General features: G+C 42.5%; 1 protein-coding gene across 1 annotated transcript in view; it reads right to left on the reverse strand.

Annotated features, from left to right (window-relative positions):
• The window catches only part of arhgef10la (Rho guanine nucleotide exchange factor (GEF) 10-like a), a 97,499-nt gene that overhangs the window by 30,476 nt on the left and 41,384 nt on the right, over positions 1-25,639 (reverse strand). Inside the window, exons 18-19 of the mRNA XM_076097024.1 lie at positions 20,618-20,718; positions 6,488-6,609 (exon numbers count right to left, since the gene is read on the reverse strand). Coding sequence (XP_075953139.1) covers positions 6,488-6,609; positions 20,618-20,718 — 223 coding nt within the window. The remainder of the gene's footprint in view (positions 1-6,487; positions 6,610-20,617; positions 20,719-25,639) is intronic.

A 25,639-nucleotide genomic window follows, 5' to 3' on the forward strand; every position in this document is an offset into this window, starting at 1 on the left:
CAGCACGTCAGTCAAGATTTACACCAGGGGTGCCCACTGCCCGCCCACCACCACTACATTTCTGCCTCTGTGGCTTTTGTGTCGCTGTTTGTTGCTGACATGGGACTTATCGCAAACGGAGGCAGCAGAGCCAGCAGTTTCAAGCTTTTTGGCTTAAAAGTACCGTATAACCATTACTTGAGTTTAATAAAGTTGACTTCTGATGCTGCCTAGTCTGGGCAGAGTGGAGCGATCCCGATCTGCAAAGCAGAAAGCCTGCCCTCTGTACACTCCCGGGTACATTAGTTAAGAGGTCGCAAACTGTCACAACTCTCTCTGAGTTGTTCTCTCTGCAAATGCCAAAGTTTGACTTCTGCCCTGACCTCAGCGAGAGGTGCTCTTTGATCGGGAGTGTTAAGCAGTCAGAGCTTGTGGGCTGTCACTTTCGCCTGTATTTGTGACAGTGACAAGTCTGGTGTGTCTGGAGGTGGGTTTCAGCTGAGCCGAGCCAAGCTGACCAGGAGGGCCAGGGCCCGCATCAGCAACGTGATCCGGCGTCACGCAGAGAAAGTAGATTTGACACTTGCATTGGCATTTAAATATTCTGCATGCTGACAGCTTGTCTTCCCCCTTTCAATGAGCAGCAGCGGTCTGTTTTTTTTTTTTTTTTGTGTGTGGAGAGAACTGTGGTACACGTTTACAGAGAGTGGCTCCAAAAAAATGTACAGCACGATTTGAGTTAAGTGCAGGTCTCAACAAACACACTTCATCAAATAAAAATCGATCGGGAGATGTGTTATACTGAATTCCTGAGCATCTCCGCAGAGTGAACCTTGCAGGAAGCCATCGGAGCAGTTTTACAGAGAGAAAGAAGTATGTTAGTATCTATGAATTTAATATTGCAGAGCGCACCTGTTGATTTTGGTAGTAGCTGCCACATTAGGCTCTGCCACATGTCCTGAAAACATCAGCTTAATGCCTGATGTTAGGTCTTTTACATTAAAATGTAATCTCACTATGAAATGGAAATCAAACATCATGCAGAAACTCACATCCTGTGCAGGTAGAGAACACATTAAGCAGCTGATGGGTACCCACTGACGGCATACTGGCAAGATGACTTGTGAAAGTGATCATGAAGCCAGAAACGGCTAAATAGGGAAATAAAAGCGTGGCCCAGTCAGCGTTGTTGGTCATCATCATGATTCATTCGACCCTGATAATCACAGAAAAGCCTGAGAACTGTACGTTCGCCTATATTCCGAACAAGTCATACATAAGGAGAAAGAGAACCGATCTAGATGAGGCTCAGGTCTGAAATAGAACAACTTGCTCGAGCACAGGTGCATCCCGCTGTTTTGTGTTTTTCTGTTTTGCAAGACGGATATTGCTGCGGTGTTAGAAAGGGAGCTGCGTGGTAAGAAGGAGCTTTTAAATCCATGCTGTGGCATCCATTCTCTGCAAATCAGAGAAGAGGTGGCTGATATCTGCCTCTCTGTAAAGGCAGCGAACGACCTTCAAGACAAACAAGAGGGAGAAGCATTGCAGGAGGCGTCAATGCGATGACTTTACCTTAAAGAAATTAGAATTTAAAAAACAGGCTGGAAGGGGGAGAGGAAATAAATCACCAGACAGGCGTTGCAGCAGGGAAAGGCCACCTCTTCACACTGTGCTCTTTTTTTAATCTGTATTTCATAACATAGTGTCTGTTATGCTGTGTGCTACAGTGCATACACACACACACGCACTCACACACACATGCACAGCCTTCACACTCAGTTGTTTCCTTCATCTTGACTGTACAGCCATCGAGTCATTCACCAGACAATGCGACGCACACAGTGTACTTCGCCACTCAACAAGCTAATTTCCTGTACTTACAGTTGCTTTCATGTGGCTAGCTGTATGCACAGCGCTGCTTGTCTTGTCACTCCATCGGCGAGGGTGAAGATGGATGACACAGCGAGCGAGAGGGACATGCACCACATGCCCCGAAAAGCACCGGCTAGTCCAAGTCAATAAGCGCAGGTACCATTGACCCCGGTACACTGTGACTTCACCAGATGACAAAGACAGACATGATGACCGATAACTTGTTGGATGGGTTTTGAAGACTGAATCACAAAAATACAGTGGTGATCTGTGTGATCGATATAAACTAGTGGAGTGTATAACTAGTGAGATGTGACCGAGCTTTTAGCGGTTTCCTGAGCTGAGACACAGAAGCTAATCCTCTCAGAAAGAGAAAGGAAGCTAACCCCGATGCAGCCCGAACCCTTTCCCAGTTTGTCATTACGCACTTCAAAGCATATATGATGAAATCCCCCAAGGTATTAGAAGAGCTCTGGCACAGCAGCCCTCCTCAGCCCTGTCCTAGCCTAATGCCTCATAAACGGAGTTTGGAAACATGCCCGTTTACTATTTTGAAAGTCTTTGTAGCCTTGGATCTTTAGGATCCTTTTAGAGTTGCAGAGGGAGAGGTGCTTTCCTGCTGGAGGAGACCATTATGCGGCCGAGGGATTCCTGTCCCCTCGCCATGAAGTGCTGCACATACAGTATATGCACATGTGGCTCTTTGAGAATGTTTAGATCAGGACAGGAAACCGGGCATTGATCTTGTTCAAAGCTCTGTTGAATGAGTGCTTATAATGAAATACAGTGCGCAAGAAAATATGTCTCCTAGATAGAGACAGGCACATCATTTAAGCCATTCAGTTCCATTCAGTGACGCCACCCAATGCCACTTGTTATACAGCTGGCTGAGCCGTCTGATGATTTGGTTTCATGAATGCATGTGTTATAGGTCTTCACACTGACACAGCCTGCAGAACAGAACTGAAAGAAACAGCTGGTTCATACAGTCAAACAGGGGCAGTGAGGGACACGGCTGAGTTAAGTTGTAGATACAGCGTAAAGAAAGGAAGAAATATAACTACAATCCCTGCAAACAACACGCCTCTGTTAACGCTGGTAGTGCAAGAAAGTGAATATTCCGAGATGCGGCTGCTACTTCTGGGACAGTGAGTAGGAAGGTCTGCAAACTATTATGCTGAATGTTTCGGTAATCATTTAGTCTGTAAAATGTCAGAGAATAATGAAAAATGAGTGATTACTAGAGCTCAAGGTGACATCTTTACATTGCGTGTTTTATCCAAAACTACCCACTCAGATAAAGATGAAGATAAGATGAAGATAAGCCTGACCTACTGTTTCAGCACTGGGCTGTTTTGGCCCAGTGATGTATGTTAGCATCATATCAGCACACTTAGGAAAACGACTGCAAATGTCAGGAATGTCTGAATGTGATTTCACATTTCTGTACAACATTTGTGTCAAAGATTTCGTCAAATTCTGATCTATCCATCTGTAACAATTACAGGCATCAGTCCTGTTAAAATCAATATCCTGCACCGATATGCTACTCATGCAAGAAAATGCTTATAATTTTTCCATTTAACAGCCGACTCTCCTGGTTCAGCCGTTACATTTTCTGCTGCAGCGTCTCCTAATAATGTCTTAACCCAAGTACATCACACTCTCCCTTTGGGCTGCTCCGTTTCATCTCTCAAAATGGCAGAGAGGGCAACGAAACGGAGCGCACATAGACTGTTGAAACAACAGGGACCATCAGAATGTGGTTTGTCTATTATCAAAGATAGCGTCTGGTTCTGTGTGTGTGTTCGTGTGTGTGTGTGTGTGTGTGTGTGTGTGTGTGAGAGATAGAGAGAGAGAGAGCAAGAGCGAGAGGGGAAGAGAAAGACAAGGAGAAAATGAAAGAGATAAATTGAGTGGAGGCCGTCTGCCCCCGCTGTTCTCACTCAGCGGACTTGTGATAAGGTTTATCTCCGGTGCCTAACGAGTTCGCCCAGTAGCCCACTCCAGCTCCCACCGAGTGGACCGGCGCACGCAGAGCTGCACACGGCCAGCAGTAGGTTGACATCCCTTAGGTGACCTGTGCGCGTTGTTCATGCTACGCTGCTTTGGAACTTTATTTTCTGTCGGAAATGTCTTCGGCCCCGTCGGCCACATCTCTTTTAATCTCGGATTTCTTTCTTTCTTCTTTTCCTTCGCCTCCTGTTCTTCATCCTTTCTACTCACTGTAACTCAGAGTGCCAAGAGAAGCTGCAAGAGCTGGAGAAAGAGATGCTGCGGAGCTTTGGCACAGAGAGGCGTGTGTGTCCCAGAGGCAGTGGCTGAGGCAAAGATGGAGACACAGAGAGGGAGAGAAGGAGGGGGGGGGGGGGCTGCTGAGTTAAGCCCCTAATCACAGTCTGCTCTGCATGAAGGACTTAAAGTCACTCCATTTAATGCTACCTACTCTTTAGTCCCAAAAAAAAGGAAAAGAAATACTACTGCTTACCTCTTCAGCTTTCTGATACCCCCCCCCGTTCCTATTACAAACCCATTCACAGAGGTGCACAGCGCACAGCCACACATAAACATGCAGTTCGAGCACATGCGTTTACAAAACTTAAATGAGCACATACTTGCTGACACAGTAATGCAAGCATGAATGTTTCCCTTTCATCTAGCTTTAGCCTTAATAACATGAGCGGTCTTTACAGCAACCGACTGATGTGAAAACAACATACATGCTCAAGTTTGACAGCCGTCAGAAAATAACACCGCGTGAAACTGTTTCACGGCAAACCACATTGCGGGACGGACGCGGGGCTGCCGTGCCCTGCACCGGCGTGCTCGGGTGCTTGATTTGTTTGCGCGAGGAGAGGAGAGTATGAGCAGATCCTTAAGAGACTGCAGGGTCCCTCCGGCTCAAAATACATTAATTGACTTGGCGCCGCTTCCAGCCAGGTGTAACACACTTTGGCAGAGCACTGCGGAACGCCGGCGAGATCTTTTGGGAAACCCTACCGTGTCGAAGCTACACTTTCCACACTTTCCGCACTTCCAGCTGCCGTTTCACCTCACCTTCCCATCTCGTCCGCTTGGCCAGCAGACTTCGGGTTGGCGTGCGGGTCTTAATCTAATGGTGGAACATTGATTTATGCTTGGGTGTCCCGCAGCCATTAAGATAATTGCATGATCACTTTATAACATCCTCCCCTCAGTGGCCATGGTAATTTGGCCCCCCCCCCCCACCACCCACCTTGCTCAGTGAGACCCATAACCACATTATAGCGCAAGGAAATGTGGCCGGAAATATCATCTTTCAGCCCTTGCAAATTGATTTTATACCATTCCCACTGACTTCTAAACCCCTTTTAGTCTATCTCTCACCTGTGCTCACCGTATGATCTATTGGAGGCTTCTAGGTCTTAACAGCTTGTATTGATCGGAATGCTTCAGCCAGCATCTTAGGGGATGCTCTGGTGTCACCTTGTAATTCCAACGGTCGAGGTGTTTTTGAGTGAGATCATCGCTGAGACAATGTATTTTTAGCTGTTAGGGCAAGACAAGTGGGCTTTGATTGCTTTCAATGGGAAATGACTGTGTTAAATGGCACTATGATCTCTTGCAACAAAATCTTTATTAAAATGAAGATCCCACCCGCCGCCGCCATGGACTAATGGCTGCCTGAGAGGAGAACTTAGCGTCGGTGAAAGTCAAACTGTTTTAACGGAGTGAGCCAAAAGGAAGCACTTTGCTGCTTGAGTAGGATTGCTGAGTTCTACTCAGAAAGATGCAGCGATGCTGGTCCATGATCCAAGGCATCTATTCCATCGTGTTTTCTTACGTACTTCATTATTAATTATTAATAATAGTTTCTGCGTTTTATTGTGTGCATCCAATTAAAATAAACTGATAACAGCCAGACTGTGAAAAAGTAGAATTCCTTTCCATTATATTATGCTAAGTGATTTACTACGTCATCACTCATCACAGAGTCTGTTTTTAAGTTAATATTTGTATATAATTTATTTTTGCTTATTTGTTTGCATTAAAATACTTTATTTTTTTTAATTTAATTTCTTTTTTGACTGTATGACCAGAAAGGGTTGGACAGTATGACAATATACCTACAAAGGTTGCGATACCATTCACCCCGAGGTAGCTTCCCCTTTACTTACAAATGAATGTGCAGGGTTGCTTCTTGCTTAGACACATTTACATTTAGGATTTTTGCATTATGTGATAAAGTACCTTTCTTTGTCAGGTATTTCATTTGCCAAGTTATTTACAAACAAACAATTTATACCTTTTTGTTTTATATATCAGTGGATTCTCTGCTGAATTTAAAATAATTTGTGCATCATATATATATATATATATATATATATATATATAATCATTACCTACAATTTATCCATATACTGTAATCCAGTGTTCACTGTCTGGACTATAGCTGAGCTGCATTGACACTTTTTGTTTTTTTGTTGATGTGTTCATGTGATGTGTGCAAACACGAGAAAGACTATGATATGCAAATGTCCTCCTTTTAAAACACGTACTAACTGTCTGAGAGTTCATGTGATTTAGATCTCTTGGAGCTTCTGAGCACATGGTAAACCTGTTCTCATTAGGAAAGGATCTTTGCCGGCGGATTTACCTTTCTCTCCGGTGACTTAGTAGCAAAGACAGGCATGTGACAGGCCAGCAGCGGACACGAAAACGGGGACATGGTCTTCCCTTCGTCCTGTCCACATAACCAGCCCAGTGAATTCTCCTCCCCTGAAGAAGAAAACAAGAGAGAATTAAATTTTTTTATCTCTTCTCAGAAATGTGCTACTAACTTTTTTTGTTTGACATCCTGTATCTGACCCTCACAGTGAGATATCGCCTCCTTCCAGCTGTGTCAACACCACGCAAAATCACCAGTAAGACATTTTGCTACCGCAGGTATGTAATGTATAGATGATGTTATCAGCATGTGAATGTTCTAATCAGCCAGAGGCTTATTCCCTGTTGTAGGAGGCGAGGCCGGGTACTGCCAACACAGGGCCTCAACAGTGATTAAACCTGCACTTAATCAACAGTGAGAGTCAGTCCCAGCAGGAAAAAATGCAACTGCATGGATTTGAGTTATAATTATGGATTTGCCTGGCGTATGCTCCATCACCCTGCCGCCCTTATATCTCTGAGCCGCACAACAGGTGCGCCTCTGACAAGGCGCCGGGCAAATCAGCCAAAGTACTCCCATTATGAAATTTTGCAATCATAAATTTCAATTTACGGGAACTAAATTGTGCATGAAATTTAACAGCTTGCTAAAATTTGCTTCCCTGCGTTGTTACCATACGTTACGTTTGGAACAAGCTACACTTTATATCTGTTGTCTGCCTCCGAGGCACGGTCACAGATTCATCGGACTCATTTGCAGAAGTAGAAGTGGAGTTTGTTTGATGAGAGTATTATTTTCTCACTCTCCTTGTGGTAAACCAGTAAGGGGAGCGCCTCGGGGCCAAATAGACGAGCTCACACTGACGGCACCGAGGTTGGAAAATTTGTTTTATTTCTCTGTTTTGGCCACACTGACACAACTCTCGTTAAGCCAAACTTCACTGATGTTTAAACTGAAGTGACTGACATTACCTTTTTTTCTGATTATGTACTCGCCTTTATAAGAACAATGAGGTGAAATTAAAAATATGTACCTCACTCGTTTCAGAATTGCCACTGACATTCCTGAACGAACATAAATGTGACATCACTCTTGACAGTTTGCAAACAAGAATCACAGTGTCACATTCAAAGCTTGAGTACATCTGAATGAACGACAAAACGTATTTATACAAAAGGCGAACAGTAAGGACAGGAAAGAGCAGCATTGGGTATATGTGGGTTGGATGTTTTCATATATCAAAGACGAATCAAATTCTATGACTTCTTCTCTCTTGGATTTTTCATTGTTCCCTTTTCAATCTTTTTTTTTAAATGGAGTTTCATTCATTCATCTCCCTTCTAATCTAAACAATGGATACCTCAAAACATCTGTGCATCAAACAGAAACTATCTGCATGGCTACACGCTACACAGGGTCCAGATATATGAAATACCATATATATATATATATATATATATACCGTATATATATATATACACGTACTGTATATATATATATTGTTTTTTTTACGCTGTCCAACTTCTACACTTATAAAATGCAGACAGCAGAGAGCAAATTATGCTTGGAAAAAAAAGAATGCAACCTGTGCGGCTGGTGTTGTTTTCACCCTGTGAGTCTGTCTGTGAGTCATCATGGCCAAATATGCGATCCTGGAGACGCCTACTGTAGCGGTAACTACCACAGAAGCTGCTGTGAGTATGTTGCCAGGTGTCTGTTGTTATGGTGACAACACATGTCACTGCGGCTAGAGAGGTGTTGTCACAGCTTGCCGGGAAGAGAGCGGAGGAAGCAGCCCTTGAGACGGATGGTCGACTTGTCCGAAGGGGAGTAAGGCAGAGGGACCGCCAGCCCGCTGCTCATTTTCTGCACTTAACGCATGGCGGAATTAGAACGCTAGCTAACTAGCCAGCTGTCCCCTGGTCACCTTAATGCTACACCGGTTCCAGAAAATAAGCCGAACAAAGTTGTCACTTGCTGCCGATAGCAACTTCCCTACGCTGTGATAACTGACTGTTAGGAATGGGGTACATAATGATACGGTTTTAAATCATTCAGTCATTTATATTTGCAGTCATCTCGAGTTGTGGAGTGTTCTTTAATAATTAATATTTTGGGGAGGGTTTGGCCTGTGGGCCGACTGTCCCTCAGCGGGCCCCTGCCAGGATACAGAGAGGTGTGAGGTCACTTATTAAAAGTCTTTAATTGAGGGCAGATTGCTTCAGGTGAGGAAGCAGGGCCAGTGATTTCCTTTACCCCAGAGTAATCATCAACTTTCTAAAGCTAATTATTAGATTAGCATAAATAATGTTCCTTTTGGGTACGCTTGGCTTCTACCACTGAATTTGTCAGTCAGTAAAAAAAAAAAGAGGCAGATACAGAGAGATGGAAAGAGAGAGAGAGCGGGATACAGAGTTGATGTGAGGGAACACAAATTACTCTTAACCTTCAATCTCATGTGGTAATAATGATGATGAATAACGCTGAACACATGAGACGCACAGAACTAAATCGAAAACGGCACAAAACGGGGACACTCACCTCAACACACACGTCTATACGTCTACACGTCTACACAACGTTGTTGCTCCAGCACATTCCTCTTCTATAGATCACTCTCACAGTAATTTGTCAAAACACAAAAGGCAGATTCTGTATTTGGATAGTTGTAAATTGTAAGACATAACCATAAAACTACCTTGATATTTAAAACGCTAAGTAAGAATGCAGGCTCATCTTTTCACGACATACCCTGGCTATCTCACTATAAAGCAAGGAATCTGTCTCCAGGACCATTCATCCCATCTACTTCACACTTCATGTGGATGTACTGCTGGGGACCCAGGACGTGTAGTGTCAAAGTTCATTATTAATAAACTTTGAATAAACAAGAGATAGCGATCTGTGCAGCTGTGGGGGGGCGGGTCCTCAGGGCTGTGCTGGGCTTACAGGCCGGCAGACATTGATTGCAGTTCACTTTTGATGCCGGATGCTGAATGTACTCATGCTACGACTGAGAGGCAGCACTTCAATCGGACTGCTTTGAACGGGTACGATTCCATTCAGCCGCGCTCCAGACTGGCACGCACCCTGACATCACTGCAGGCAGCCCAGACATGGGAGCCAATCAATTGGCCCACTCTGGGGACGCGCTCTCCAAACGGCTCGATGGACAAATCAAGCCTTTATTTATTTGTTCTTACTTTATCTAATGTTAATGTAATCTGAATTGTATTTAAATATATTTATATGTTTTGTTCATATCCTTTGTATGTGTGTGAAGGAGAACCCTGGGTAGGCGGATGGGGAGAGGAACTGACCTCCGAGGGGGGAAAAGGGATGAAGAACGGGAGTGGGCTGGAGTGAGGTTTGCAATAGATAACCACAGAACACCGTTAACACTGCTGCCAAGTGGGCGTGCTATTAATATTAATTAATTAAGACATTTGGAGGACAAAAAGTCACTACATCTACAATACTACCTGAATAAATCCGTCTTTTATTTTTCAACAAATCGATTGTAGAAAATAAAGCCATCAGTGCAAACTGTATTTCATAACTCTATAATAATAATGCATATCATGTGTTTATTATCTGTTTCCTCTGGTACAGCGTCCTGTGAACTGTACCTCACGCTACATCAACAGCATGTTGGATTTACCATAAATAGAACTTACCGGCGGGGGGGGAAAAAAGCCCGCAAAAAAACATTAACATCAGCCTCCTAATGGTAATTACAAGTAGGGGCCATGGACATGCGAGTTGCTGTGGCTCTCTATATGTACCAATTAGTGTCAAGTGTGTCAACGCAGCAAGAGAACTGCAGCAAAGCCACTAATGCCTGCAGTCGGAAATAATACAAAATTACAACCCATAAGTTATATTACGGCTAATACAATGAACTGGTTATTTTGCATTTGTGTGGTCAATTAGTTAAATATAAAGGCTCGGAATATGAATATGTCCAACAAATAAAAACATGGCATTCACTGTATACAGGCCTCGTTTCATTCACAAGCACCTGTGTAAACACAAAACCACTTAGTATAATCATGGATCCGCTGTAGGAAACAGCAAAGCACACTGAGCCGTAGATTAACATCTTAAACAGATAACAAAAAAGCTTTATGACATAAGAGCTGGAGAAAATGACAGACCATACAGATCATGTATTTTCCAAAACCTCACACAAAAGAAATTGTCAGAAAACAAACAAGATATTGTGATTGCGTTAAAATAGTAATAAACTCATTTTAAAAAATCGGAGGCGTAAGGTTAGGATGCAGTCTGAGCCCCACATTATTTATCATTTATATCAATGAGTTGTCATGCGGATCACTTGGGCTCACTGTAGACCAGAGAATAAAATGTCTCCTATATGCAGGCAGCCTTATTCTCTCCAGTAAAATAACTTACATCTGGAAACATCAAAAGCATAACAAGAAGAGAGTAACAGCGGTTCAGAAAAGATCCAGGAGTCAGAAATGTAGTTGTCATTTTACTGTTTAAGGTTGGACATAGCATAGAGAAGAGCCTCACTGAAAAGACACGCATGCTGAGGCACATCTTAAATTACACTTGCATGGATGTAACCGTTCAAAGGGAGGCTTTTACAGGGCAACTTCCCACCTGACTTCTCAAGACTCTCACAACTCGTACTCTCTGCAGTTTATTCACATGTAGCTTCAGTCAAAGAGACTCTAATTAGGCTCTCATCCATTCACGATCCCTCTGTCTCCCGCTCTCAGCTGACTGTGGCCGTTCACTCCACGTTAAACCAATTAGATCTCCCCCCAATCTCCCCGAGCCAATCACATCGTTGCTGTCAAACTTTTAAACTCTTCTCCTCTCTGCTGCGTCGGTTTGTCATTTCAGACCAATCGATGGGACCCTCCTCCGCCCCTTCACTTCCAGTCACCATCACAACAGTGCCCAGTCCTGCTCCACAACCCATCATTCAGATCTTCGGCCAACTCTCTTCATCTGCGGCATCTCTATGCTGTAAATATACAACGCCACGGTGGCGTCCTAATAGCCGAATACTCCAAAAGACTGTATTCTGCGCCATTGTTCACTCTAAATGAAGTCTCTGCTGATTGAACTACAGCGTTAGGCAATCTGTATGAATGACGAGATACCACAAGGTCAGCTCTATGCACTGTGTACTCAATCCCAGCTACTGTACGATAACTATGTGTACCTACATCATTTGAGAAGGTGAAGGGTTGGAATACTAAGACGGGATTTCTCGATTTCTTTATTCCAATCATGCTTTTGTTTCAAGTCTTTCGCTGATGAAGATTAATTTGCAGAGCATGGCGCTCTATCAACCCCGGTGACACAAAGGGCAAAGATATAGACTAATTAAATACACCAGTGCAATTGATATTTCCCATGGATCAATGAGAGAGTGTGGGATCTGTTAATTAAATCCGTGATAATGTTTACTCATCATAAACATTTCCCATGTTTGAGCACAGTGAGATGGGGAGATAATCTTTGCTGGCTGACAGATTAATTTTAGGGCTAAGAGAAAATCCCTCCAGCACATACTGAGTGAATGCTTTTTTCTTTCTTTGTTGTGACGGGGAGCGCTCTGCTAAATGTTTGTATTAAAAGTGTTATCAAAGGGAATCTTTCCGGCTTCTTTATCGAGTAGACATACTTTAACAGCACAAAACAAAAACGAGAACAGTTATACAATATGTTCAAGCTAATGCAATTTGAATAGATGCAAAGAAATCAGCCACCGCAGCAGCCAAGCCATCTGACTCCTTGGGCTAGTGAAAGCAAAGCCCTCCCGGTGTCTCCTAGAGCCCACGCAGCAGGGCAGTCTTTTGCATTTTTCCACAGCTTGCTTGTCTCCTGCGCTGTACACATCGGCATGGCACAGGTTATCACACAGTGGATTAAGAAGGCGTGTCGGAGTGTGTGCAAGAACCTCCGAGCTACACTCCACTCATCTATTGATCCGTGTGCAGGGGCAAAAAAGACCGGCACACTTAGCGGTGTAACCACAGGCAACGGCCCCCTGCCTGCCCTCTGTTCCCTGCAGTGGGACTGATTGCTTGTCTCAATCATCCTTTCACAACCCCCTTCCCCCCCCCGACCACCCCCTCGACAGACACACACACATAAACACATACGCCCACAAAAGCCTCAACAGCTCCCATCTCTTTGCCCACACTCATTCGTCTGCTTCTGTCTCCAACGTCTCAGCAGCAATCTCTCATGATTTGACAGCCTCTTGTTCTTCTTGTGAGGGCCATCAAAGTCTGTAGCCTTAACCCTGCCTGAAAGGGCCGGGACTGCATGGCAGGAAGCAATTAATTCTCAAATGAGAAAGCCCATTAATTAGGAAATGCTTCTGGCTATTTTGCGAAGACCCTTCAGAAACAGCAGGGCTACTCGGAGCGGCATAAAAGATGCAGTGGCGCACCGGGTTATTAATGGACCCCGGGGCTTTTGGCGAAGCACCACCGTGGGGTAATTCTCACTTTCTATTTCAAGGCCGCACAACTACAACACGTGCACGCACAAAGTGACAAATGCTGTTTACCGGGAATCAGGCCTGGCTGCCATATTACATCACGTAAAGCCCGACCAAAGCCTGGCCACCAGGGCAGCTTCAACATCGTGCTAAAGCACAACGATACCCAGCCTTTTCTTAAAGGCCACTACCATCCACGGGTTGCAACATTTTATGGTAATGCTCAAGGTGCAAAGAGGCTCAGAGAAAACCTCATAGCATTAACAAGGCATTGTTGATGGGCAATTTGCTGATAGGACTTTAATACAGCATGCAGGAATGTCACTAAAAAGCCACTGATATTCACACATGTGGCACGGGGAAGTCTATTAGCAACAGCAGTGGGATGTCGCTGTGTTTCCTCTAAATGGAGGTAACAGGATAAACACTGGTGCGAAGATGAGTCTGGGGAAAATGAGTTTTGCAATGTCTAATCACTCGCTAAATCATGCATGAGAGCATTAGCTGTTTGCGGTGTCCACCATTCAGGGACATTCCGGAGCGCGGCACCCATTTCGACCTAAACAAGACCACGGTCCGGCGCGTTTGAAATGCCGACTCGACTGTAGGCCTCCCTTGAGCGCGGGCGCAGGCCTGCCCGATGACGAGGAAGCCTCGATGACAGTACGCCATCCGTGAAATTAAATCAACAACTCACTTATTGTAATTACATTTGGTTAAATGGGAAGGCAAAGTGTGGGTGTAATACAATTAACATGTAATTGTCATCCTGACCAGGTTGGTGCTGATCTACTTCCCCAAGGGAGCCAATGAAATCCATCACCCCGCCCTCATCTCCACCGTTCCTTTTTAAATGAATGACTCGATGAGTACCAGCGTGTCACAGCGCTCCTCTGTGTGTGTGTGTGTGTGGTCGAGAGCAATTATTCACATGTTCTGGTGTGTTATTGTCACTGTATTTTTTCCATCTATTTATTTATTTAACTAAATCAAAACATGACTTATCTTAATTGTAATATTGTCGAACTACACACAGAAAGACAGAGCAAAGCTTACTATAATTAAATTAAAATATGTAATTCGGGCAACTAATAACACTGACACAGCTGAGGTATGACAGTTAAACAGACAAGTTAAAATATATATACATCTGACAAGCTGCATTCAGTTCCAAACCTTTGAGAATTCATGCATATATTTAGCTGTTATTAATTGGAGTAAACGTTTGCATTTACATTTACCATTATCCCTGTGTATGGGGTGACTCATCCCAATGCATGCTGGGAGAAGCGCCCCCCCCCTGTGACCCTGTAGAGCAGGGGTGGGTCACTAATAGGCGGACTGCGGTCCGGACCCAGACACCGTTGTCTCCGGACCTGGATGTATAACTGAGAAATAACTGAGAATTATTCATTTTGACGGAGCGCTTCTATTTTAATTGGGGCAGCTTTCCCAGCCTTTACAGTACTCGTTCAGAAGTCCAGGAAACACACCGACCATTGACATGCGTTGTAAATCACATCACGTCATGCTGCTCAGCCAATCACATATGTGTATTCCGATAAGCGACTTGAGTGAGATGAACACACGCACGGGGGACAGACGGGGAGCGAGAAGTTATTTCACATGGCGTTCTCCAAAAAGTGAAAAGTGGACAATGAGACCAGAACCTTTAAACAAGAATGGACAGATTGTTTGTCCGATCTTCCCACGGGCAGTTTAAAACCAGTGTGTCTCATATGTTCAGAAACTGTGATGATTTTTAAAAGCAGCAAAGTGAAGCCACACTACGAGATAAAGCACAAATATTTTGAGCAAACTCATTCATATATATATATATATATATATATATATATATATATATATAACAATCTAAGAGCCCAATATGATCAGAACCCTAAGACATTAATTCACTGCCCAACAATGATGTAAACAGAGAGAATAGAGCTGAAACAAGTGGTTTAAATACCCATAAAGTCCCTGCACACACATTTATCTTTTTAGAAGATGAGAAGAATATGAATATCTTGGCTTTTTCACACCTGAATTAAATAAATGTAAAGCTGCAGTACAATTCAGTTAAATTCATTTTTCTAAAATGAAGTACTTTATTTTAAGAGGCACATTTTTCAAAAGCTTTCTGTCCGCTATCCAGCCCATACTGTACTTGAAATGAGAGAATAACATATATTTATGAATAGCGTATGCATTATCTATAAATCATTCAGTTCAATGTGAAATCTGACATTAAATTATTCAATTGAACTTTCTTTATTTGATTTTGAAAGTCAGTTGTTGACTACATACAGACGTTTAATACAACTTCTCGGCTACTTCAATGTATACGAGACTTAATCATAACGCCAGTTAGACATTATTGTGACGTTTCTGACCTTTGCACCAGGTAATTCTCTCTGACTGGACCTCGTTTGAATTTTAATTGAGCTGTAGAGGATGAGGAGCGATAAAAATAAACGAACAGGTAGATGAACTTTGTACAGAAAGGTCATTCCTTTTAAAAACATTGAAAATGTTTTGTCACTCACACAGTTCAAGTAGCCAAGCTGCAATCTTTGTGTTTATGACCTCTGCGCTCCCATTAGATAATCATGATGAACATTTCCATTAACCTGAGCCTGTGAGGCTACACCAGAGAAAGGGTTGACGTTGCTGTCGACTACATAGGTTTATATAAGCCATGCGAGAGAAAGGTAAATGTGGAAATGCCTTGGATTGAGAGCCTTGGGGGAAAGAAATACAATACTATTATCTCTCTCCATGTTGTTGTGTGTAGGTAGGACTGCAGGGATTTTAAAGCTGCAGCCGTATAATATAGGATACGTGATATGACTTACTATTGTGCTAATTGTGAAACTACAAAACCAGCATCACTGAAGCCAGCCCATTCCCACTCCCAAATCATCAAATACCGAATCGTGGCTACCATTACACTGTTTTAACACATTTGACAGACAGATTCATAACTCTTTTTTTGTTCTTGGTTATTGGCTGTATGCTGTGATTAATGGCCCATGTCCTCTGGTGTGTTGTGTTTGTGTTGTGCAGCAAATTGCGTCAACCAAAGAATTACGTAACTCTATGTCACTCTTACTTTAACGCCAGTTACGTAACAATCATAGTTATTTTACTCATTTTACTTAAAAGAAACTACTTCCTAAACCTTACCAAGTAGTTTTGTTGCATAAGTGAACCTAAAAACTAAGTACAACAGGAAGTTATTTTACAAAGACTGTATGCATGTAACAAGCAGAAACTGTATGTTTCCCATGAACACTTAAGTGTATTTTGAAAAGACACTATCCACGTAACGAGTGGAAACTGACACGCCATTCCTGACACGTCCAAAACTGATGAGTCGTCATAGTTTGACGGCCGCTGACGAGTTGGGACTGAGAATCTGTTGCAACAGCAGAGCAACTGTCAAGTTTAAAGGAAACATCCTAAAATTGAACCCAAGTTGCACGCTGTCAATCATTTTAACAAGAGATGCGTGATTCAATATCTTAGTGAAACATGCCTTCTGGTTGAAAGATGGTCTTTATTCTGTGTCTTGGGCTTGACTTACAGACATCATCGAAGGCTTGGTTCAGGTTGCAGGCAAATATCATTTGTTTCTCAAATCGGGTCTTTAAGACGGACTCTCAGCACTGTTTTTGATCAGACTCAGATTTAGCATGAGTGGCCTTGACAACGGTGTTGGCGTCAGTAACTATAGCTACACTGTTGTCGCTGCTTTCCAACAGGGAAGCATTTGCCATCGAAACAATGGCTCTGTCGAGTCGCAGTGTAGTGTACTCCTTTTCACCGGACAAACTCAAACCGGAGTGGAAGAGATTTGGTAACACTTTATAATACATGTATTATATATACATGCATTATATTCATAGTGTATATAACTACACACTGTGAAGCATTAGTTAATAAATATATATATAATGTATAAGTATGAGTAAACACTTAATTAATCATTTATAAAGCATTGTTCCTACATTAACACTCATTAGTATGCAGTTCATAACAACAGTTATAAATGTTTTTTCTTCATTAATAAGCTCGTCTATTATGTGTTTCATTATTGTGTTTTCATACTTTATAAATGATGGATTCCCCATTTGTAAATGAAGTATTATATATATTACAAACCAATTATTAAGGAGTTGTAGATGATTAATAAGATCATTTATAAAGTGTTAGTAAATGATTAAGAACGTATTTACATTGAATAATTAAATAAGTAAATGTAAACTAAAATGCAAAGCTCCTGGTTAGCTCCAGTCGTATATTTACAAATGTTTTACATCCAGCCATGTTCTCCTGAAGGAGAATGTCTTTGTTTGTTTGTTTCTTACATGAATGAATGGCTGAGAGGTTTGTATTTAACAGTATATTGTTTGCATCTTGCAATAAATATTGATATGTTCTTGATCACTTTGTGTTGTGTCTGTTTGCCTTTTCTGTTGAAAAACTGTGTTTTGAGGCACTGCTGGCCTTTCAATGTCATTTATAAATGCTTTGTAAGGCATAGATAGTCCTCACTTTAGATGAGGTCACACAAAACACGCAAAAATGTAGAGATCTCATCGGAATGGCATTTCAAAACACCATTAAATGTGGTTTGGATCCAATGTTTTTTTATTGTCCAGACTTTCTACAATCAATCTGGATACAATGTGGAAGGACTAACAGCTGGATGTCTTGACGAGGGGTGGCCCAGGAAAGGTGATTTTAAACGGAAATGAGTAAATGGGTTTTGACAAGGTCCGGAGTTAACGGTCCTGCTATCGGTAGTTTCGTAGTTACGGAGTGAAATCTCCTCGTCTCAAACCTCTCTCTCTCTCTTTCCTGCTGTTGTGCTTTATTATTACACACACCGTCACCGGCTCAGTACAGCGTGAGACAACAAAAGTGCGGCTACATTTTACTCCAGTAGATGCTGAGAACTCTCGTTGTCACAAATGCAATAAAACCCTCACAAGTGAGGAAGGGAACACCAGCAGTCTATCACAACATTTGGCGAACAAGCAGAACATCAATCTGCAGAAATGCACAGTTTTCCACTGTTTGGCGAGCAGCCGTCCATCCTCGTCCACTGCAGGTAACGTTAGCGTTTAGGTTCATGTATGAATATCACTTAGCTAATTGTTTAGCTGCACATGTATTCTAAAGATTTAGGATCTTCTTATATTGCTGCTCAGGAAAGACCTTTTTGTTTACATACAAGAATATTAAAGCAATGTTGACTATTTTCTTAATAAACTGTCTTTTCTTTCTCAAAAAGAACCGATGAGAGTATCGATAAGTGTATTAGTATCGATAATATCCTACGATACCTATCCCTAGTCTTGACTGCAGAGGGGGTTAATGCGCCCCGTCCTTTCATTTTACAGCCACTTGAATCCTCGCATCTCAAAGCTTCTTCTCCTTACACTTAGCTGCTTGTCATTCTGGTGATGGAGGAATCAAAGCTTTTCCTGTTGTTCTTCTCAGGGTAACTTGCCCCGGTTAGCAGTATTGGCCAGAGGCCTAAAACCTTTGAACCTTTTCTTGTGTCATTTTCCCCCGATCAGTCGAGTGATCTGAAACCTACGGAAGTCAAAGAAAGGCAAAGATTTTGTGTTTATCTTAACACACAGGAGTACAGTGTCTGGGACAAGCACTCGAGGCTACACGACTGTAGGATAGCAAATCAGACAAAGACAGATTTGTGCTGACAGTTGTACCATTATAGACTCAATCAATATGAGAGTGAAAACAACGTGCAATATTCACATTTTGATAGCATTATATCCCTTGTCTTCGGGGTCTTTTCTCCAGGTGTAAGATCAATAAATGTCTATTTGGTGTTTTCCTGCAGAGTAAATGCCAAATAATTCTGATTGTTTCAGCATTTTGAGCGAAAGGAGTTAGAACGGCATACTTTCAGTCCTCCTCAATGTTCTCTGTAAACAGTATTGCTGCGTGGAGCTCCTCGTCCGTACGACAGCATGTGGATAACCTGCATGATTTGGCTTTGAATGCATCACCTATTGTCCACACAGCAGCCATAGGGGAGGAGAACTGCATGCTATATAACTATGCCACTGTCCTCATCAGTACGCCTGCTGTGTTGCCGATAAAGGTGCGAGCTCCGAGGAAAGATGTGGGAATGCTGCGCATCACTGCAGCCACAGCATCCTCTGTGCTCGGCCTGATGTTTTTGATGCCACTCTAACACAGACCATATACAGTACAACGAGCTCTACTGGAGTCGACAGATGTATAGTGTGTGCTTCATGCACGCTGTGGAGGTACAGTAGGCCAGCAGTAGAGGGAAGGAATCCAGTGTTGTGTGTTCTTTTTTCTTTCTTTTTTTTTTAGAGAATGGAGAATCTCACAATTCAGGTGAGGCGAAGTCTCAGGACAAAGTTTGCAAAGCAAAAAACACTTCAGGCTCCTTCTTGACCTTCGTCCAATTTTTCCGCTACTAAAAACGAATATAACTCTGGCCACTCATCTAGACGAGACATTTACCTCAGTGTCCTTTAATCCACCCCCAATAACCTCCTCTGGAACCTTGAATGTTTCGGACGCTCACAGCAAAGGCCTCTGGGAACTAAGAGGCCACAATAATCAGATTGGAGCTACACTCCAGCGCAGTGTTGAGAGACGTACCGCATGCACAACAAACCCAGAATAGAGTGTGTTTGACAAGGAAGAGCGCTCAAGGCGATGTAGGGAGTAGGAAAGGATGGGGAGGAGAGGACTGGAGTGGTGAGTGGGTTGAATATGCGTGCCATCATGGACAAATAAGCAGATTAATGTCCTCGGTATTCGCCACCGGATGACAGCACGCATTGATGAAGCCCCAGAGAGGAAGACCTCCTCTGACTACAGCGTGGTCAGACTGCATAGTGGGCGAAGGTCTGGGCAGAGCAAGGCGAGGGTTGGAGGAAATAGGAAATAGGTTAGGAAGACAAAAAAAAAAAAAGAACTGTGCTGCTCCCTGCTGGGCAGCATCTGGGCAGTCTTTTCCTGCATCAATGTTGACCACTGAGTCTCCACAATCAATGAGATGTATCCAACATTTGAAGGGGGAGACTCAACATTAGAAAGGACTGGTGGTACAGAATTGAAAAGGAGTTTTAACGCTTGTAGCCAACCCCTCCTGAATAAACATTCATTCATTTATAAATGTAACATTGTTTAAAAAGTTTGCTTCTTTCCACAGCACATAAACTTCAGATGACCCAGTTGAGTCTCGGTTTTTCACTGATTATATAAGTTGTAATTCCAGTTGTGCACTTAGCCAATGGTGAGTGAACCAAACACTGATGACGTGTCTGAGCCTCTGACTTAAAGCATTTTTATTACATTTCATTGCATTACATCATCCTGTTTAAATAGAAATGGCATCGTAATCCTTTCTGTGTGTGTACACCCGTGTGTGTGTGGGGTGTGTTTTACCTGTCTTGTGAGGACATAAATCTGTTCATACAGTCCCATTGTGGGGACTGGCTTTCCTTTTGGGGACGAAATGCACGTCCCCATAATGTAAATCATTACATTTGAATCATGAAAACATGACTGTGTGTGTGTGTGTACGTGTGCATGTGTGTGTGTGTTCTTACGTTGTGCGATCTTGGCCAAGTGCAGACGGTTGACCCAGGAGATCTTGCTAAGGGGGCTGGGAGTGTTGAGGACCACCATGAAGCTGACAGGACGCCCTGACCTGCACAGAAACACACAGATGTACTGATATTGAACGTTTTGTCACAAAATCTTCACCAAATAACACTGAACATAAAGATTATTACCGGTTAAGTCTCTGTTTTTCATTTTTATTTCATAACTTTATCAGGTCAGACAGTCTCTATTATTGAGGCCCAGGAGGGACCCTGGTATTTATTGGTATTTGACACCAATACAGAGGGGCTGCATGTTACTGTGAAATCCTGTATTGTGTAATGACAGTGAAGCAAATGAAATACATCGTCAATAAACATTTTGCAAATATGTTCAGTATCAAGATTTTTGCAAGTTACTTGACACATTAACCATCATTTCATCAAAGAAGAAGAGAAAATCCCAACTTCCCAGACAAATAGTGACACATTCCAGTCCCAAAGTATCGTTAAAGTGGCAACGTCAAAGATTTTCATATAAATAAATTATTGCCTCACTTATCAAAACCACAAGCCCCAACTATTCTGGGACCTGTAGTATTAAACCATATTTTTTAATTCCACGTGTAAATAAGGCGTCACCAGATCAACCAGGACGGAAATCTTAAAGACTGCCAATGTGACTTTAAATTTCAACCTAAAGCTCACAAAATGCTGAAATGAGGATAGCACAACTTTCCAATCCCCTCTTGATTCCTCCTGAACAGCAGGGTATAATTGGCAATGGTGTTTGACTTCATAACAGAGCAGGAAGGTGTCGGATTTTGATATAAAATTGGTGAAAGTGCATGTTTGGCATATCCTGTAGATGTGCTATATCACGACAGAAAGCGGAAAATTGTAGTCAGAGAAACAGGGCACCAACAAGGAAAAGAAATGTTTCATTTCATGGGACTTTAAGTCTTGTATTTTCTGTCAGAAGACCTGCTTTCCTGCTTGTAGTTTCACAGAAGTTCAGTCCAGTAAGCGTCATTCGAGGTAGCGACGACCACACAGCCTGGTCACAGAAAATCGCTTCTAGGTGGGATCCGACGCTTAAAATGTCACTTACGTGTGGGCCCAGCTGGAATCAGGCACGACTAGTACATGCTGTGGTTAGTGAAGGCTGGAGATGTGTGTGTGTGTGTGTGTGTGTGTGTGTGCGTGTCTTCATGTTGTGTTAATATTCATTTCACTGTTATTTTGTCAATCTGAAAGAGAGAGATGTCACTTCCTGCCATAACAAAGGTTAGCATAGGATGTAGTTGTACCATATGCTGATTACCTATTTCATTATCTACTTCATTTTCCTATATGATATTGTTATTCACTGTATTTTTCTTCTTCTTGTATTATTATTGTTTTGATTATTATAATTAGTGTTATTAAAATCATCATATTTGTCATCTGTATTATCTTTATTAAATATATTTTTTGTCAATTGCATTCAATGTATGTAATGGCAATTGTGTTTTGGCCATTAAGGTCAGTTGAATTGAATTTTGAGAGAGAGAGAGAGAGAGAGAGAGAGAGAGAGAGAGAGAGAGGGGTGATATAATGACGGATATAAGCCATCATTAAAAAACATCTTTTTTAATTTCAACGCTGGTTAGACGGATCAAGCAGATGCTTATGTTTGTGGAATCTGTATATAGGATGAACTGTACTTGAGCATGTTTACATCGATGCAGAGCATCACAAGTCCATCTGAAGTGAACATCCTTTACACGGCGTGGAACAGTTTTTCTTGGCCTTTCTTGAAAATCTCAAAACTCTTTCACCCGGTTCAACAAAGGAGAAAAGGGCATGACCAAACATACAAATTGACAGAGGAGAAAAGGATTATGCTGCAGGAGTGGAGTGAAACGGGTCTATGAACCTTTTTCGTCTTGAAACTGGGTCGGCGGTGGAAACCACGGTAAAAGCCATGAATGCAAGTCGACTGCACCTGCCATTGTCGGCAAAAGAGCAAGCTACAAACTTTTCAGAGGCACCTTCAAAGCCTGCAGGGGTCGAGCGTTTGATGTTGAAAACAGACTTTTGGTGGAACAGTCCTTTAACCTCAAAATACACCAAACTCTGGGAAAGTAAAACACTAAGTGATTGCTGCTCATGAATTAATGACTGCGTTGAAGAGTCTAATAAATGAAAACAGAATCATTAACTAAAAGGTATAGAGACAGATGTTCTGTCTTTATGCACAACTGACTAATTTATGCAAATATATTTGCTATGAACGTTGAAAAATATTCTGTCTTCCTCTACAGTGTAATGCATGTGAACATAGTTTGCTCAAGGCCTGGTAACATGTCAGATCACACATCTGTATAGTGGAATTTGCATTTTGCCTCAGTCCCTGTATGGTAATTTAGGTGATTTTGACAAGTGGTAAATATGTTGCCAGTGTCAACATTTCCTTAAAGGGGTGAGCAACTGCAGATGTATTTTTGGTTCAAATGCAGAATTCAAGAACAGACTATTTGTGTCATCTAAAAAATGTGACATTGTAATGCAAAACTACTTATATTGAACTGATCCAGAAAATGGACGTGTGTCTGAAACTGAGAATTTTCAATTTGAGGTGATACATTTTAAACAGCTTATTATTCAAGATATAGTTTGGTTTCTGTCAATTGGTTTCTTACATGAAATGTGTTTTATTAAAAGGTGCGATATGTAGGATCTGGCCAGAACTTGAGTTCAAACCATCAGTGCTGCCCTGTCTTGTGTTGCCACTTGTTCCTTGAGAGGCAATAGTGAGTCACAGTAGCGTCCAGTCGGCCCTCAGTTTAGAGAAGAAAGAAGCAGAGCTGCCAAAGAGGATGTCAATAATACAGCCATGGTCCGTGCGGCTTTTGATTGTTTGTTTATTGGATTGAATCCAAAGTGGAAGGAACAAGAAAATTGCTCTCCAAAAATGTAACCCTTATCTCGTCCTCCCCACCACCGGGAGACAATGCGGCAGCTCTGAGAAACATAGCTACGCCCAGTTAGCAGTAGTTTAAATTCAGCCAGTGCAAACCCCAGCAAAGAGGGTCTGATCCCAGGACACCGACCCGACTACCCACCAGAGAAGCACACTTTCTATTGCTGCCATTACACGGGGTTAGACCCAGCGCTCCACCAGCCAGCTGTGACTCCAGGCGCTGAGGTTTGTGCTGGCTGAATACAAGTTGCTGCAGCCGCTGACCGGGAGTCCGTCTCCCGGAGCTGCAGAGCTGTGGGTTGATCTCCTTGCCTGCGGGGAGGACAAGTGTGATGGAGGTGCGGATCGGACCGTACGACCCCGGAGTTGTCGGTATTTTCATCTTCGAACTTCAACCTTTTAATAGTGTGTTTTTTCAGTTCATTAAAGTTGATCGTGACATTTTTGGTCGCCTATAAAATGCCTTATTCAGCGTTAGGGTGTACTTAGCTTCACTGTCTCGTTTGACCTCCGGTTGCAAAAAGGCACCTGCCAAAAACCAAGGCGGGCCGAGCCGCACAGCACTATTCCAGCCTGAGAGCAACAGGCCGGGGAAAGGCCACGGATGTATCAAGAGAAAGGCAGTGGGAGCAAGGGATCAGACGAACCTTAACATTTTTCTTTTTACATTTCTTTCAACATTAAATATCAACATTTTCCAAAATCGCCGACTGCACCTTTAAGACACACATGTAGCGACAGAACTGGCTGTTCACTTAAGGACTGTGCGTTAGGTATTAAACAGTATTAAGCCAGCGCAAAGATGATTATTATTTTCATATTTCTCAGCATAGACCTAATGCGAGTCAGGATCAGATTTTAAGCTGCTGATTTTTGTCACAAAGTTTTGTGACCACAAGAACAGCGTCTGTGATGTCATCTCCTGGTTGACGCTGGTCTTTTTTCATCTGATCTTTTACTTTGAGTTTTGTTTGAGTGACAGGGAGAGGAGGTTCTGTAACTTGCCCTTTCGGAGAAAATGGAAGTTATTTCAGAATCATAGTTTTATGATGAACATAAAATTGAATTCCAATTTTCCATGGAAGAGACTGTACAGAACTTATTTGTCAGTGCTGTCAATTATAGTTATTATTATTATTATAAGATAGAAAAACAGGAAAAGGAAGGTCCAACTTTTAGAAACGTTGTCTCAGGAAATTGCCATTCGGTGTATCTCTAATAAAAACATGTTATGAAACACAATGGGTATGATTTTGTGAGACCAAGAGTTTATTTCATAGCCGCAGTGACAAACCAGCTCCCGTCAAGTTTCTCTTTTTAAGGTCACTCAACCTGAACACCACCTATAGCGTTCCAAAAATGGAAATGACCAATGAATAACCAATGGTATGTCTTATGAGTGATTTAAGGGAGTTCATCAGTCCACACCGAAATGGGCCCCGCAATGCAAAGTCTCACCCAGAGAAAAGTGTTTTCAAGAGGATTTTTCTTTTTGTAAGCTGAAGTGAGAGCCATGACTTAAATCCAACAAACGACGGGTAATAAACACAGGATGGACTTTATACATGCAGAGGTTGTGTTCCATACAAACTCATCTCCCAACTGTAAAATGCACACCTTAAAACTAAGCTCCCTTAAGCAACTATTTAGTGAAATGTATGTCAGCCTGTTAGACTACCAGCCATGCATTCTGTGTTTAAATATTTCTCTCTCCTGTCAACTAAAATAAAGTAACTTATTTATGCTGAGCCGGCCAAAGTCAGACTGGCAGCCTCGGCCCTGAGTTAGCAATGACTCAGCTGGTACGAGTCCATTGACAGGGCCACTCTGTTGTCTGGATTGATCAGGCTTTAATGGAAATACAAGTACAAGTGTCTGGCCAAGGATGAGGCGCCGTCTTTTTTAAACACTCAGAAGCTTTCCAAAATAACAGCATGTCTCCTGTGCAACTATTCCACAGTGACTCTCTGAGGCGATGAAAGCAAGAGGGAGGAGAGTGCAAGAGAGCGCGTGAGAAGAAGGTGTGTGTGTGTGGGGGGGAGGGGGGCTGCGGTCTCGGGCAC

The sequence above is a fragment of the Anarhichas minor genome, unplaced genomic scaffold (assembly GCF_050575085.1).
Source record: "Anarhichas minor isolate MPS153535 unplaced genomic scaffold, ASM5057508v1 ptg000023l, whole genome shotgun sequence".
In the NCBI taxonomy this organism is placed as follows: domain Eukaryota; kingdom Metazoa; phylum Chordata; class Actinopteri; order Perciformes; family Anarhichadidae; genus Anarhichas; species Anarhichas minor.